Genomic DNA, 17,098 nt, shown 5'->3' with positions numbered 1-17,098 from the left:
TTATACTTTCCTTTGGAGATTTTTGGAGGTGAATAAGTTGCAGGTACATGCGTTAGTTCGAATAGAAAAATAAATATTTCTTAAGAGAACAAGTCTACATTGCTAAAGGCCGCCCTGTAATTTGTACGTTCTCGGCACGCAACAGCGGGGAAGCAACCATCGTCAGCCGGTCGTGCCGTCCTCCCACTCGCTCCTGCTTTCGTCCTCCGAGTCGCTTCTCGTGTCTGAGCTCTCCGTGTAAGCGGACGGTTCATAGTCGGACTCGTCGACGGACTCCGCGGACGAGTCCGTTTCGGCGTCCGCGACTGCCGGCTGCGCGGAGGCGGAGGCGGAGGCAGCGGCTCTGCGGCGGCGAGGCAGGCTTGTGTGCTTGAACTGCACTTTGTGCTGTGGATTCTTGCGGTAGCACTTGAGACCGTAAGGACATTCCTCCCGGTCGTCCACCTCGCCGTAATCGACGTCGCCCGGGTGACTGTAGTTGTTCCTGTGGTTAGCGTTCCTCCTGTGCCAACCAAGAACTTCTTTTATCAAGCTGTCTTGACGAACTTGCTTATAGGAGACTAGATTGGACACTCGTTTACCGGTAACATCGCGCGCCGTATATGCATTTCTCCCTCTTGGGAGTCTCAGAGTTCTCGTCGCTCGAGGTACTAGCTTCGCGTGCGGCAACGGGCGACGGTCGGGCTTCGTTCTCCAACGGCGAAGCAGCTTCGACCTGATCGCTCAAGCGAGCGTCGTGATCCCTCTTGATCCTCTCCTCGGATTCGACGTTTGCCGAGACTTCCCTCGTAGAGTTGACGTTCCTCCTTCCCTGCTCCTCGTTGCTCTCGCGCCCGACGGCAGCTTCGGCTACATCCTGAGGAGCTGGCGACATTTTGGAGCACGTCGCGGATACGTCGCTTTCTTCTGGACAGCTGAAATTTGAACGCACGAAAATGGACGGTGAACTCTTGTTGTTGCTTCTGCAAGATCGCGTTTGAGACTGGAATAAAACCTTGCAGAGTAGATTTCTTGCAAGACTAGCACTGGTGCATCGTTGCTCTCATTGTTCCCGTTAACAGTAGGGTCCAGACACTCGACTGAAGAGTTCTTATCACTGAGGAAGTCCTTCAAGGTCTCAGCAGGAGACATAGCAGCTTCTGTGCCGAACGACAGGCACGCTTTCTTACTGTCCACTTTGTCACCGCTGGAATCCTCATCAGCCTGAAATATAAGGGACCGTAATGCCTCTCGGGATTTCTCTCTACAGCTTCTATCACATCAACAATAGTCGTCATACTTTTCTCTTTAACGTCTGATCGTTTTTTTCCATCGTTTCTGGCACAGAGATGATCTTAAACCAACATTTGTCAGGCAGCAAAGAGCATACGTCACCTGGCTTTATCGGCGTGCTGCTTCCCAACTTAAGGGACTGCCACCGTGTGCATCCGGAGGGTTTCATGTAACATGGTACCATCTGAATGCGGGAATTACTCTCTATAGATTTGGTGTCAGTTTTATATATATATGAGATGTATGGAGATACTACCATACGCTTGAGAAAGTAACAGGTTTACGCGATTCACACTCTCCACGCATAATAAATCTTTTCACGAGCAAGAGGAGGAGTAAGAGAGAGATTGACGAGCGGGAGCGAGGCGGGAGACTCACCGGGGTAATCGTCATTTCATCGTCAGGTGACAGGTTGATGGTCACAGCGTGTTTGAGTACTTGCCCATCGTTGCACTGTGACAACAATAACAAGAGCAACGATTAATTTCAGCAATATCAGTTACCACGTAAGCACGCGATAATCGTGTCAAGAGGTGCCGTCACGTGCGTTTCACCGACTTGAAGTCCCTGCGCATTTCCTCGTCGCGGAACATCACGGGAGTAATCGAACAGCATCAACTATCGCTTCGCTCGATTGCTCCTCTTCTATATCCTCAAGTTCGGAGGTACACGCGTGCTCGACCGTCTCGCTTTAAATGCAAAAGACGCAGCGAGGACAAACGCACATCTGTCCGCGCGGCGCTGACAGCCTGCGCGCATGCGCGGCTGCGTCCGCGGGTAATTCGAGCCGCCGACTGCCGTGCGACTTCCGCCGTCTCAAGCCGTGTAAGCGAAGTTGAAGACTCGAAATGTAATTCACCACGCGTGCATTCGTCAGCCCGCTTTGTTGACTCGCCTTTGTTGGCGTGTCGCGCGGAAATTTGCGAGACGCAGCGCGATAGCGCGACACAAACTACCTGACCTCGACGGCAGTCATCGTGTTTGCGGAGCGGTTGATTGACGGGGCAAGCCTCGCGAGATAGGCTGGACGGAGAGTCACTAATCGCTTCTGGAGCGGTCCAAAGGTCGAGGACGCTTGGACTTTCAGCGGGGAGAGACGTCACTCCCGGATCGTCTTTCCCATCGCGTACTCACTCCCGTCGCGGCGCCTCGACCGATGATGTTGTTGCCGACCTGCAAGTCCGCCTTCTGCACCAGCTCGTGATACACCCGCACGATCTGCAGGGTCTTCGTCATAATGGCCTTCCCAGTGAGTCAACGCGCGACGAGGCCGGACATGTCGAAAACTGTCAGCGGAAGAATCGTCTTCTCGACGAGCGGCGAGCTTCCGGCAAGTCCACGCGCGCAGTTCGCATCACGCAGTTGGCTGCGAGATGCGAGCTGCGGACGAGCGGCGTTATTTACCGCGCCGATGTTTTTCTCAATGAATCTCCGCGCACTCGGAAGTTGACGTGGATGGATTAACGGGGTTGGGTCAAAATTTGTGTTACGGTAATTCCGGATTTTCTCAGACGAACCGATTGTGATGTCGTTATGACTCTTCGAGATATGACCTTCCGCCATCTTTTGTAAGCATTGTGTCGTAAAGTAACGGCGATAGAAAAATGACTGGATGATGCAAGTTTCCGGTGAGATATGAACGATCAAAATTTTATTCAAGTTATCGGCCTACTGAAAAATTTCGACTGGAATCTAAAATGAGATTTCCGAAAAATTTCCCGCGCGCGAGATCTCGATTATTTCATGCGATGTTTCGATTGAGACATCATGTGAAAAAATAAGTAATGATATTTCAGTTCATATCTCAAGAAAGCTCTTCCATTTTTCATATGACATCTCAATTGAAAAATATATTACTACTTACTCTTCCATATGACATTGCAATTGAGATATCACATGAAATAACTGAGATCTTGTATAAGACATCTTCCGGAAATCTCACTCGAGATCTCAATAGAAATTTTTCAGCAGGGAGATTTTAGCTCGAATTCCGACTGAATCCTGATAACCTCGGTCGAAATTTCCGAGTCGTTCATTCCAGCAGAAAAAATCGCCCCTCACTCTCCTCCGTGCGCAATCGCTTCGTTTTAAACCCGGGAGAGACGCGCTGCTCCGCCGGAAGAAGGAAGGGAGAGACACACACATACACGCGCGCGCACACACACACACACACACACACACAGACGCAGGCAGCTTAACAATGAAATGTCTTTTTTTCATTTACAATTACAAAGAATGTACACGCTTATAAACAAACAAAGAGAAATGCGCCGAGAAGTACAGTACAGGTCTGACGCGATGCCACAAAGCTCTTTGCATGGAAAGGTCTCATAAAAAACTGCCAGACAAACGCTAGACTCGTTTACTTGTTCGGTGAGTGAAGATGTAGTACAGCTGGACCGGAGCCGACATAGCCGCGCGAACCGCTGCTGTCGCTTACGCGTCCGGACATATTATCTCCGAATTATTAATCACACGCTCTGTTTCTGTCGCACGCTCGCGCTCGCGCGCTCGGAGAGAGCCGCGTCCGCGAGACGTGATCGAGGCGCGCGTCAACTCGCGGACGATCGATTAAACACGTGAATTTCCGTCGAGCGGTCATTGTTACGCAGGGTCAGTTAGTTTCTCTCTCGTTACGTTTGTACAATTCGACACCTTGAGACCAGGACGACAACCGAAATCATTGCCATAGTCGCGAAAGCGCAGGGGGGACGCGTCCCCCTTTATCCCCAGGCCGCAGAGTGACCGGTCGCTTCCGGGTTCAAAATGGCAAATCAAAGGGACGTCTTTTCGCCGCTCGAAAGCCGCTCCTACCGAGGAACACGTCACTCGCACGCAACGAGACGTTAGGTTTTAAGAAACTATTGAAGATACCCTTCATTGTCGTGTGTGTATCTCTCTGTGTGTGTGTGTGAGTGAGTGAGTGAGTGAGTGAGTGAGTGTGAGCTTCTCACACCGGAACCGGAAAGAAAGAGCAAATAAATAATTCCGATATATACACACGAGTGAAAGAGAAGATCGCTCGCGTTGCATCGAGAGCTTGCAGCAATTCCATGTGACACCATGTGTGTGTATGTGTGTGTGTGTGTGTTCTACATAACAGTTCTCACGTACAATCTCTAGCTGGACCCAGCAGCCGCGCTCAACCGCCGAGGCCGAAACGAAGAACGCACGTCCCTCTGAGGAGACGATTTCCCACTCAGCGACGAACTACGTACACGATTCGCCAACGATCCGAGAGGCAAACTCGTCACTTCCCATACAGCACAAAAGCTGCAGCAACATTGCATCGTGGTGACATCAAAATGACGAGGGAAACTCATTTTTCCATCATGATTCGGTCATTTTGATGTCATCATGATCTTCCTTCTGTTCTGCCTGGAGAGCTTCAACCGTCCGCGAAGGTCACTCGTCGGAGACGACGCGCGATTCCACGTCGACAATTCCTCGCGGTCGCTGTTGTGTCTTCCCGTCCCGGCACGCGGGGCGATCATCCCCGTCCTTCTCCGCGCGGCGAGACGTGGCTCTTGTGAGTTTCTCACGTCGATCGTATCGATGGAGTCTGATTCTGCGCTGAGAGAGAGAACAAGTTTGACATGGCTTCGGTGCACGACTTGAAACGCGGGTCAGCGCGAATACTCTGCCGCGGTGCAGTCGAGGAGCGTTATGAACCCTTGCGAGCCTCGTCGACAACTTGCTCTGTCCGTCCTGTGCGAAGGCCGAGATCATTTTTCCCCGCGAGAATCGGGCTCGGCGTTTTAGCTTACGAAAATAGGAACTTTGTACATCGCGGTCTGCCCCGCGAAAACAGAGGACGATACGGAGGGAGCCGACAGAGATTCATTTCGCGGCATCTCGCGACTTTCGCGCCTCCGACAGCGGAGCAAGTTCGCGTCGTCGTCGAGTTCCTTCTTGTTCTTCCTCGTCGGCCGCGTTCGCCGCGCGTTTCGACCTCGTCTCTTTGCTGCCGCTCGGTATGGAGAAACAAACAGACGGGTCAAGGGTGAAGCAATGTGAGGTCCAGTTCGCAGATCGGCGGAAATGAATCTCTCTCGCCTCGGGCTTTGCTGTCGATCCGTTTTCCTTTCTCGCAGGGTCGCTACACGAATTATATAGTCTGGTGTGTGTCGCAGGCCGGCTTCGGTTTGCCTATACAATTAAGAGAACTAATCAGCGATCGCGTTATCCCGAAGTTCGAGCTCCCATTCCCGGTACCGGAAGTGACTTTCATCGTGGCTTGGATTGTTCGTCAGTGTCGTCTTGTATAGAACACATATCACAGCATACCTTAACGAGCTAGCACTTGCAAGGGTCGGGGACGGTGCCTCCAAGTAAGGTAATATAAACCACCGTGCATCGACGAGAGCGGAAATAATATTGAAGCGAGAGAGAGAGAGAGAGAGAGAGAGAGAAGTGAGTTGACCGAGAACGTCGAGCTGATGCCCTGATGAAACTCTGCGGCGGGGCAACCACCCAGGCGGAATAGAAAACCATGATGACATCAAAATGATGAGGAAAACTCATTTTTTTCATCATGATTCGATCATTTTCTCGTTTGTGTGTGTCGTGCGTCACAGAGGCCGCAACGAAACATGGGTGTCGCCCAATGTTAACAAACAGGCTCGACTCAGGAGAGAAGCTGTGGATATCAACGACCGGGTAAGACGCTAGACGCGGCTCACTCGCTTGGACCAGAGGATACTCTTCAGCACTGCGTTTGTACGGAGCACCGTGTTGTGAATGGCACTTGCAGCCTCTTCGGGCGTCATTCACCTCAACGACGGAATAATGGAGCCTTTTCCGATGAGAAATCAGTTTCCGATAACAACACTCGCAGCCTTTTCACACGCGTGGTCTATCAGGGTGAGAGAATACAACTGCTGGTGACGGGGCTGCCGACGAAGCCCGGAAGTACGGCGGTGGGACGGTGGGTTTAGTCCCTGAAGAATCTCGCGCAGGAATGCTTTGCGATCGAAGCTGATCGACGAAATGAGCGGTCAAACAGAGAGGGGGGGAGGAGAGAGAGAGAGACACAGCGATAACGTCTACAAACGAGGTAAATGAACGTGGTGTGTCGTTGCTAATACAATATGTATATGTATACGTATATAACCCTTACGTGTACGCAAATTAAAAACTAGTATCGCCTTGCGGAGTACCTCGTTCGAAGTAGTCGAGCGAACGAAGCGCGCTGAAAGTGACAGAGAGCCAAGTCACACGCTCGTGGCGACGGGTAGGCGAAGAGAGAAGGAAAGGGAGGAGAAGAGAGTTACTCGACGGAAAGAGAGGAGGGTATATTTCCTTTACCCGGGAATGTGTCCCGCCTGCTTCCGCGTTCCTTCGCTCTTCTCTAAAGTCGACACGTCGGTGGCTCTCCATACAGCAGAATAAAAGTTGTAGCAACATTGTTGCAATGTTTGCTGCAACTTTTGTACCGTATGGATTGGGTCCATGCACGCTTGAACGCTTCGAACCGTCAGGATGGCGCGCGCACACTCGTGTCCGGTTTAGCGAAACTTGCTTTGGAATGCTGTCCGTTGTGAAGAGAGACGTACACAGACGTGTACAACAGACTGACTCGGGTCTCTTTGGGGAAGAGGCTCGCGAGACTCGCTCGCGAGGTCGCGCGATACCGCCGGCGCGACGACGAGTATCGAGGAGGAAAGTAGGAAGAAGAGGAAACGACATCCGCACCGGAAGAGCGACTTACTAAACGAGAGCACTGAATGTACCTGTGTATGTGTGTGTGTGTGTGTGTGTGTGTGTCTTTAAGCGTTAAGCTGCGCGTTAACCGCGGCTCGTAGATGTAGGCGATTCGAATAGAATTCCGCGGGAATCCGTGGCGCCGAGTCGCCCGAGAGCACCAGTCTTCATGGTCGGCCACCGCGCTTTCTCGCAGCATCCGCGATCCTCTAGCGTCGCGCGATCGAACAATCGGGAAGGCAGGAAGAGATCCTCTTCCGCGGGAAGGAGCGGTTCCCTTTCTATTTACACTCTCGGTAAGTGCGGCGTCTACGCCTCGACTGCCGGTGGCCTGAGCTCGACCTGGTGACAGACGGCCTCGTTCGCGCGACCATTGCACAACCGACCCGGCATTATCCCCGCGTGGGAAATCGAATCCGTCAGCGCGACTGAATCTTCGCCAGCCGGGGACCAGGCGAAGAGTCGACGACTGTAGGAGAGAGCCTATTCGGCCGCAGCCGGAAGCTGGCTGCCGAGACGTCGGATTTTCGCGCGGTCGCCAGCTGCTGAAGCACAAAATGAAGCACGTTTCACCATGAGACAAGACTGACGCGCGACGCCAACAGCTGCAACGTCGGCCGGCAAATTACGCTCTTACGCTGTCCATACGACCACAGAGCCGGCGTCACCGAGCCGGCAGGTCAGGTCGCCTACGTGCGAGCTCGCTCGTCCTCGTCGTCGGTGATTCGTCGCAGGTCCGCGCGGCCGGAATGAATGACGCCGGCTCGACGCGGCACCGTCGACTGCTGAGCTCCGCGACGGACGTGTTCTTCTCCTCGGACTCGGCCGCTTCTCGTCGACCGGGCGGCCACGTCGGCCACCTGCTCGAGTCGCTCGTTCAAACCGTGCCGGAGTAACTCTCGCTCGGCCACACATAATACAGATGACGCCGGCGCACGTACGTCGCTTGGAACTGCGCCTCGGACGCCCGCGACGACGACTGCGCCTCCCGCTGATGATCCCGTGGCCCGGCCTCGGTGTCCGCTTCTGGCTATACTATGGTACCGCCGCCTTCCGCCGGGCTGACCACGTGGAGCGCGCTGCCGACCTGGCCGATTCCCGGCTGAAATCGTAAGCGGTATCAGTGTGAGGCTGCGAGGTCACGCGCTGGCGAATCGCACGCGCGCTTCCGACCCGACCCGACGTCAACAGCGTGGCGACGCCGCGCGCCCCGGGAAGTCCGCGGCGGTCAGGGCGCCGCGAGCCCCCGAGCCGACGGCGCGAGTCTGCGTCAGCTGCGAGTTGCGAGAGCGAAAGTGCCCGCGTTGCGGGCGAACGTGGTGCGACTCGCAGCGGTCTCAGAAGCGCCGTCTCGCACCGGCGAGATCGCCCCGCGGCGAGAGAAACGGATCTCGGCTGTGTACTCTCTCTCTCTCTCTCTCTGTCTTTCTCTACTGCCGTGTACAAGTCCGATACAAGCGATAAATAAAGCAAAATAGAACGGAAAAATGATAAATCATACGTACCATGCGACAACTCAGGGAGGTCTCATCCACGATATTCTCTTGCATCAGCCAAAGCGTGGTACAGAACATTAATCTTTCCGATCGATCAAAGTGAGAAAAAAGAATTAATGCTTCATCGGCTTTAAGGAACAAGCGCAAGCGTCTTATCCGATTAAAATGATTGATTAAAAAAAAAAAGGAGAGAAGAAAAGAAGGTGAGAAATAATAATAAAAAAAAAAAAAACAAAAAAAATAAAAAGAAAGAAAGGAACTGCCGCGCTGTGTGAAAGAAGCAACGCGCGTCGCCGGTTTGTCGTCGCGAGCTTCGTACATGATTAGCTATTCGCAGCGTTGGCCAAAGGTGCGGGCGTCATCGGCGAGGGCGGAACCCGACTGAACTTGCTCGAGGATACGCGGATCGACAGAAGGAGCTTCGAAGCGGACCCCTCGAGTGCCCGAGTGCGATCATCACAACTGTCTGTTGCGGCAGAAATTCGCGACGGAGACGACCACTACGTGCCCTCGGACGCGACTCGTAACGCGTTGACTGCTTCAGGACTTCGCAGCCGACTCGAGTTTGAAGCACCAAAGACGCGACAGGAAAATGCGGCTCGCTCGACCGTACCTGACCGATTCGTGGTGAGTCTGATCGGTCGTTGCTTTTCACGCTGGCGACGCCAGCGGCAGTCAACGCGTTGAAGAGTCGCCGCGTACCTTTCAAGGTCAAGGCTGCGGGGAACGGAGGAGTGAGCGCGAGAGACACCTTCGTTCGTGATACAAATGCTCGATGCGAAACGCCAGGAAATGCAATTCGAGCCCCCGTCGGAAGTGTGAAGAGTATGAAAAGAGGAGGAACGACATGCGACTAGAGACGATCGAATAAACATTGTCTCGCGCGTGGTCCTCTTTGAAAAATACCGCGTGCGTGTGTATATGCGTATAATACGCACTCACACACACACACACACACACACACACATCTATATGTAAATCTCCCTGGAGCTTCTGCATCGCACTTAACGGCATCTCAAGCGAAAAGCAAGCGGCGTTTTTTCCCTCTCTCTCTCACGTTCGTTCAAACTTTTTGCTTTATTGTACAACAAGGCGATTCGTCGTGTTCAACAAAGAGGATTCCAATGTTCTCTCTCGCATTTCCCTCCGTTTCGTATCGTAAAGTCCGGGGCGACGGTTTGGCTAAGTGATTCGTTGACTTTCTATGCTCTCTCTCTCTCTCTCTGTCTCTCGGCTAAGCTACGGCTAACAACATCTTACACGAGATAGAAAGAGGACTTCGATAAAAGGGGCCTGCCCTGTCAAGAGACCTCATTAAGGACCTCAAACAACATTGCTCTCGAGGAGAGATGCAAAACCAAAAACATGTATATATTCGTACTCGTGTGTGTACCTAATCTACATATAGCACGCGTACCTCTTGCTATACTTATCGCGTGTGTGTATATATATGTATATCTTGACCAGACGATTAGGCACAGATATGAACGGTTACCTATACCACGGATGAATCTCGATGAGCAAACACACGCGTGTTTCTTGTTCAGCGCATGCACTATGTAACCGCTATGTACCAGAGGTTGATGATATCTAAGTAGTAGATAAGTTAAAGCTCGTCCGTTTCTTCCTTCCTAATCAGGAAAACGCGATCCTGTTTGTGTCTGTGTGTGTGTGTGTATGTGGGGGGGGGGGGGGGGCAAAAATGCCACATGTGCGCATTTTATCCTACTAATTTAAGGTATCCAATTCTTCCATGTACTTGAGACAAATCCGCATTCCGAGAACGCCGTGAATTAACCGACCTAATGGAATGTCCTGAGCGAAAGGCAACGTTATCATTCGCGAAAGAGTTTATTATCATGATCATACGACAAACGAAGGATTGACAAACACCTCCCACGTTACCAACACCGTACGAGATTGCCGACCGTCGAGTGTCACGACGATTTTCCCAATGATGTAATTTACACCTGTCTCAGGCCGGCGTTCGAAATCGCTCGCGCTTCTGGGACGATTTTCGGACGCCGCGTCTCTACCGTCTCTCTTCCTCCTTTGTACACGCAGTGGAATAGAAACGTTCAAAGGCCAATGCGGGAGAGAGAGAGAAAGAGAGAGAGAGAGAGAGAGAGAGAGAGAGAAAGCGAGCACCTCGCTCGAAGAGGAGACAATAGAGTCGCCGCTCGAACGCGCCCGAGAGCCCGCAACTTCGCGCGCCGCTTTGGCGCCGCAAACTCTCTCAGCGTGTCTCTCACTCTCCGCAAATCCCTAATGTGATACAAAGACTCGGAGAGAATACTAGAAGAAAAGGTTCCCGATGCTTCCTCCCTTTGTGTGTGATGGCACCTCCCAAATACTAAAAGAACTCGAGCGCAAGTGTGTGTACTCTATAGTCATAGACTGAAACGCGAACAAGGGCTCTCTACAGGAGATTAAATATATATATATATTGATCGTAGAGCGTAGAAAACTTAAATAACAACAACGCGAACGCGCGCTCGCGCGCGTCGTATCAAACAGCAAGGCAATGTCGAATTCGTCACAGTGTGCCTCCCTTCCGTAATACTTTTCGTTAGAAGCCGAGACGACGAAGCTCGCTCGGCCCTCCCGGAGAATTCTCCTGCTCGTCACAGGCGGACCAAGAGACGGACTATCCGACAAGAGGAGGACAAGAGGAGCACGAGGGAATGAAGATCCTACCCCGTGGCTTCAAGTCGTCTGACTTGATGCACGAAGTACGTGCAAGGTCGGTGATCGCGACTCGGAAAGCGACGACGACGACGACGATGACGGACTCGACTCGACCGGTAATTGCGATAATTGCGAGCGGACGTAACGTCAGGTTACATCAGAGATCGTTCGAGCGCAGGGAATTGATATTAGTGTAGGGGTTGTTGCTATGATGATGGTGTGGCCTGTGCAGAGTGCTGCTTATCGTGAGAGGACCTACCATGTGGCCGGGCCTCGCCCACGTGTACACGTATCCGTCTTGACACGCTGTCACGAAGCAATCTTCCCTAAACACTAACTCGGTCAGTCTCTCGTGCGCCAGTTTCTTGCACACCAGCGGCTCGAGGACCGGACACTCGTCGAACCTGGGACACCAGGCGGTCCCTATCAATCTCATGGGATCGTCCATCACGGAACTAACCTTTTTATTCGCCCCACCTACTAAACCCGCCCCACCGACACTGTTCAGATTACTACTCGCGTTCGCGTTGGTGCTGGAGGTCTTGTCGCCACCACTGTTCTGCACGACCGTGCTGTTGGCCGCCGCCGCCGCCGCCGCCGCTGCCGCCGTTGCCGCACCCGTCGCGCCTCGCATAGTGAGGCTAAAGTTTCTCTTGTGATTATCACCCTTACGCTCGCCGAAGCCAAGACCCGCTAACCTCTGCGTCAGCGAGTTCACCGTCGCTACCGCGGCGTTGGTGCTCGTGCTATTGTTACTAGTCTCGTTATTACCACTCACGCTCTCCTTCGAGTTTACGTTATTCGAGTTATTGTGTTTAGCATTGTTCGAGTGATGGTTCGCAGTCGCCGTCGCCGTGCCCGTCGTCGTCGTGCCGTTGCCACTGTTGAACGTGCCGGATGCGGACAGGGCGCTGCCGCCCGCCACCGAGGGCCTCTGCTTGGCGCACACCGGCTGCCTCAGCACGTCCTCCGTGATGTCCCACAGGCACAGCTGGGTGTCCTGAGACACGCTGCCTAACCTGTAGCACGTGCCGCCCGACATCCTCAGCTCGGAGCCGCACGAGTTCCGGTTCGAATGCACGCCGCCGCTCTGCGAGGTCGTCGACAGGCGATTCGACTTCTCGTGAAAGTGATTGTGATTGTTGTGTGGCATCGTCTCGTCGTCCGAGCCGCTAAAGTCGGGGTCGGGGTCCCCGTACGACGTGGTGTACGGGTCGAAGGCGACCACGCTCACCCAACTGTGGTGGCCTTGTCCTCGCGCCACCACGCGCTTCTCGTGGAAGCTCCAGATAGTCACCAGGTCGTCCTCGCCGCCGACGACCACGTAACGCCCGTCCGGCGACCAGCATACGCACAAGAAGCCGCCGAAGTAACTCCTCGCCGAGCCGACTAGCTCCATCGTGTTGTATTGGAATACGCGCAGGAATCCATCCTGGGACACTACCGCCAGGTTCGTGCCGCACGGGCTGAAGGCAAACTCGTTTATACAACAACCCTCCGCGCCTATCACCCACCGGTACAGGGGGTTCCTGGTGGATTTGGTCTTGCAGGTGTATATGGCGTATCCGTCTCCCGACTTGAACGACTGATAGTGCGGCGCGGTGGTGCCGCACAGCAGCTCTTCGTTATAGAGGTACAGCTGGCCAGAGCTGTGGGACACCAGGAACAGGTTGTTCGAGCCGGGCACCCATTTTATGCACGTCACTTTGCTCTTGTCAATCAGCCTCTGAAATGTGAGAACGTGTCTCGTTAAAAGCTGGAAGACTCTACTCCTCCCTCCCTCTCTCTCTCTCTCTCTCTCTCTCAACATGCTGGTGTCGTCGAAGGATTCATTCACTCTCCTCAATTTTCATTCTCGCGAGTCCTCTATTTGTCAACTCGTGATCGTGCTTGAAGCGGCAGGTCGCGGCACGGTCGCGTTCCAGCGACAGTCCGTTCCGCGACTCTGTTACGAGGAGGATGCTACAAAGTTACGTAATATTGCTCGTTGAGCCTAATTATTCGATTGAGTTCTAATTGCATCAGCGTGGGCCCATCGGCAACAAGACGACGATGCCATTAAGTACGCGGGACGCGGTGAATATAGCGTCAGAGGTAGTAGTGCTCAACTATTATTAATTTCCCGCTTTATCATGTTTCAATAAGATAACACTCGTATCGCCGAATCACCGGATAAATGTTGACAGCATTCGCACGTATCTCTGGGGAAACTATGGTGACATACTACTACCGGCGCGAGAAGAGAACACTGTTTGATCTAACAGATTACTTTTTATCTCGTAGTAAACTAGTCCTCACAGATAATTTGCGGAAAGTCGCAAAATTCCTTTGGACTAGTGCCAACGTGCCATACGCCGAAGCAGCTTCTCTCTCTCTCTCTCTCTCTCTCTCTCTCTCTCTCTCTCTCTCTCTCTCTCTCTCTCTCTCTTTCTCTCAAGGACAGAGGGTACAGGGGAGAGACTTGTGATTTATGCTAGACTCATTTTTACGTACATCCTCGTTGTACAACTTGCTGAGTTCCTTCTTTATCGGATCGATCAGCTGTATCTGCCCAGTCGAGAAGCCCACCAGCAATGGAGCGCTGTCGGCTGTCGCTGTCGTTTGATTAAAATTGTGGCAGGTCGGATTGGTTCCCTTGTATAGCTTTTTGTCCACTGGTTTGTTCAAGTCCACAGCCTGAAATATTTCAACATGTTGCAACAACGTCTGCTTGCCATAATCTGTCAGTTTTGATCTTACTAACAAAAACTGAGGGAGCAAGTTTCTTTCTACAGGGGGTACTTTTCAGAGATAGAAAAATGCTTTTCTCTACTGTAACGTACAGTTTTCTGAGGGGACCTTTGTAACGAGTGGATGACTAACAAGTTGCATTGTTATTTCAACCGTCTCTAACACGTTCACTATCAGCATTGCACTATCAGCATTGTATGACGTACCAGTCCCTCTCTCTCTCTCTCTCTCTCTTTTACCTTCACACGAGAGACCAACGTTGCACGTGTATGACAGCAAAAAATTTTCACTCCTTGTCCATAAAAACAAATTAAGTCTGCTTTACATTATATGTTTACTATTACATAAGAAGATGGAAAAACAATTCACGGGCGGGGGGGGCGAGAGGAGATTGGTCGAACGAATGTCGGTAATGAACGTGTTACTAATTCTCACGTGTACAAAGAGAGACGCTAGAAATATCACACAGAGACGCAGCGCAGTAATCGTATTCGTTCGTAAGCAGCACGACGACTGAGATTACGAGGCATCGGAAACACGTTTGGAAAACATCAATTTCCTCGACGTTTCGCGTAGCAGGAAGGCAGCGATAATTGGCGCGCGTGATCGACCCCGCTGTCGACGTCGCGCGTATGCCGTCGCGGAGACGACGTCCTCGTGTAAGGCGTGGTAACGGGCTGCAAAGATGGAGTCCTCACGGCGGCACTTTGGCCAGCTGAGAGGTTAGGTTTCGCAACGAGACGATGCCTACGGCCGGGGAGTCCATTACGGCACGTTATCGTTGTCGTTGTCACTGTCACTGTCATCATTGTTGTTGTTGTTGTCGTCGTCCTCCTCCTCCACCTCGCTGTCATCGTTGTCGTTGTCGTTGTCGTCGTCGTCGTCGTCGTCGTCGTCGTCGTCGTCGTCGTCGTCGTCGTCGTCGTCGTCGTCGTCCTCGTCGCCGTCACACCACACCCCCGCGAGCTTACCTTCTTAACGCCTCGGTAAACGTAGACGTAGAGCTCCTTGCCGAAGTTGAAGCACATTCGGTCACCGAGGCCCTGCGCGCCTGTAGGGTCCGCTGGGTCTGGCAGCGTGACGAACGACACCCTGACGGACGCGCTGCCCTGGCTATTGGTATAGCCGACCCGGTTCGGTCTCGAATACTCCGACAGAGTCATCAGCTTGTACGTGCCCTCCCGCGTGACGAATTGTGTTTTCAGGTCCTCCTTCCCTCCTCCATCCAACTGCACAGCCATCTTACCACCAGCAGCGGCGCGACGGAGGAGCTCATCAGACACGAGAGAATCGTTCGTAGGCCGCGATCTCTCCTAGTCCACCGCCGCTGATACAACCGCTGCGCGACACCCGTCACGCGACGCCGTTCGCCCGACTGTTCGACCGTTCGACCAACCAACCAACCAACCGACCAACCGACCGACCGACCGACCGACCGACCGAACGAACGAACGAACGAACGACCGATCGACCAACCGACCGACTGTCTGCCCGATCGTCGCTCGCTTCTCTCTCTCTCTCTCTCTCTCTCTCTCTCTCGCTGTCTCTCGCGTGCGACTCCCTTCTCGCTCGTGTCGGCCGTTTACGTTCTCGCCAGCCAGGCAGCTTGACGCGCACGCGAACCAGGAAAACAGGCTCTCCGTCAGTCGTCGGGCGCCGGCTTCCTACGGCCACGATCGTCGTCGCCACCGGACCCGTGCGAAAAACCGCCGAACGTCGAGTACTGTCTTTTGCGACTCGCCGCCGGCTGCTTGGCTGGGCTGATTCCCCCTTCTCCGCTTCTTCCTCCTCCTCCTTGCTCCCCGCCTCGCTCGCGGCCGTCTGTCTCTCTCGCTCTCGCTCTCTTTCTGTCTTTCACTCTCTCTTTCTCTTTCCGTCCGCGCTCCGTGGTGCGAGAGCGAGCGCGGCGAGAAGCACCTGAAGTACTGTAATGAAAACTGCCTATGTGCTGTGCTTTCTCGCCGAACGGCGGCGGCGGCGGCGGCGGCTCGCGCTGTCAAGATCGCATCGGGAGCGCGCAATCGAGGCGTCCGCGTCGGTGCCGCTGCGTGTTTTCCGTCGGCGTCATCGACTGTTCACTTCAGCGGGATTGATTTTTCCGCTTCATCATCGCCCGCCTATACCTCATTCGCGATCGCTCGCGTAGATCCTCCCGTGAGCCTCTCGGGCGTGCCTCGGGTCTCACGTGGAGGCGGTTTCCGCGATCGCGCGAACCTCGGCTTTCCGTCGGAAAGCCGTCGCCGCTTCGGAGGAAAATCGCGAAGCGGTCTCGCGGGCGCTCGAAGATTCGAGATCGCGACGTTCGCCGTGTGCGTCCCCAGGCGCCCGCCCCCTTCCTATACGGCACTGACGCGACGGCCACGGCTTCGTCGACGCGCGCGCGCAGCGCCGGCCGTCCGTCTCGACGCAACACGCCGCGAGCTTCGTCGGCGACCGGATATTTTGTAAACAACCGAGCAAAAAGGGTCAATTAATTTCAAGCGCTCTTTCCTGCTCGCCCGCGCGAGCGCCCCTTTCCTTCCGTGTGTCGCGACAATCCTCGTCGCGCGCGCCGCCGCTCGAGTTAACACCTTCCGAACGAGCCCTGCCGAGTCGCATCTCGCTCGCTTCCGCTCTACCGCTTGCCTGGCGAGTCAGCCCCAGTCGATTTCGCCTCGCGATTTTTGGCGAAATCAAAGCTTCACGGTGGAAATTCAGCTCGCGTGGTGTGTAACAACCGCGAGGAGGGGGGCTGCAACGTTGCGGATAATTTCGCGTTGACGTCGATTAATTCTAACTGATATCTCGCGATCGTCGCCACCGCCGTCTTCTCGTGCGCTTCGCCGCGCGATTTTTCATAAACAGAGCGGACAACCGTAATCGTACGCCCCGCGCGCCATGCTCGACGCGCTCGTCGTCGATAATGCGCGATACGTCGACATCGAGATATCGATCTGTCGTGTACACATCGATATCGCTGCGTGCGAGAATCGAGAGTCTCAATCGCCGCCATATGCAAATCCTTTCCGGGACGAGACTCGGCGCGGTAAGACGATCTCGGGGGCCTCCCACGTATTTCGCGACGTCGGGCGGCTGGACGCGGACTCCCGGTTGAATTTCGAGCGCGGACGATCCTGACGGCAGTCCCGAACGTAAGTCTCGTTTGTTTGTTCCCTATCGCGCGTGTACAACGCGAATAAGTGCTCGGCGAAAGCGAAGCTGGGGTAACG

The 17,098-nt window shown here is 53.8% G+C and overlaps 1 protein-coding gene across 1 annotated transcript; it reads right to left on the bottom strand.

Moving 5' to 3' along the window:
* Nucleotides 1-56: 56 nt before the first annotated feature.
* Nucleotides 57-15,300, bottom strand: LOC105180528 (WD repeat-containing protein 20). The gene is made up of 8 exons (XM_025302401.1): nucleotides 14,861-15,300; nucleotides 13,653-13,835; nucleotides 11,419-12,885; nucleotides 1,651-1,725; nucleotides 1,280-1,456; nucleotides 995-1,203; nucleotides 582-914; nucleotides 57-502 (listed from the first exon to the last, which is right to left on the bottom strand). Exons 1-8 carry the CDS (start codon nucleotides 15,128-15,130, stop codon nucleotides 163-165), a joined length of 3,054 nt encoding a protein of 1,017 aa, XP_025158186.1. The 5' UTR covers nucleotides 15,131-15,300; the 3' UTR covers nucleotides 57-162.
* Nucleotides 15,301-17,098: the final 1,798 nt, after the last annotated feature.

Source organism: Harpegnathos saltator, unplaced genomic scaffold (assembly GCF_003227715.2).
Source record: "Harpegnathos saltator strain DR-91 unplaced genomic scaffold, Hsal_v8.6 scaffold49, whole genome shotgun sequence".
In the NCBI taxonomy this organism is placed as follows: domain Eukaryota; kingdom Metazoa; phylum Arthropoda; class Insecta; order Hymenoptera; family Formicidae; genus Harpegnathos; species Harpegnathos saltator.
The sequence above is the reverse complement of the archived record's forward strand: the minus strand, read 5'-3'. Positions and strand labels throughout refer to the sequence as shown.

Bases quoted from the DNA above. Each gene is read 5' to 3' on its own strand.
- LOC105180528 (XM_025302401.1), bottom strand. From the start codon at position 15,130: ATGGCTGTGCAGTTGGATGGAGGAGGGAAGGAGGACCTGAAAACACAA. The intron at 1,457-1,650 runs GTGAGTCTCCCG...TCCCGCATTCAG, and splicing joins ATGAAATGACGATTACCCCG to ATGGTACCATGTTACATGAA. The intron at 1,204-1,279 runs GTATGACGACTA...CTTATATTTCAG, and splicing joins ATCAGACGTTAAAGAGAAAA to GCTGATGAGGATTCCAGCGG.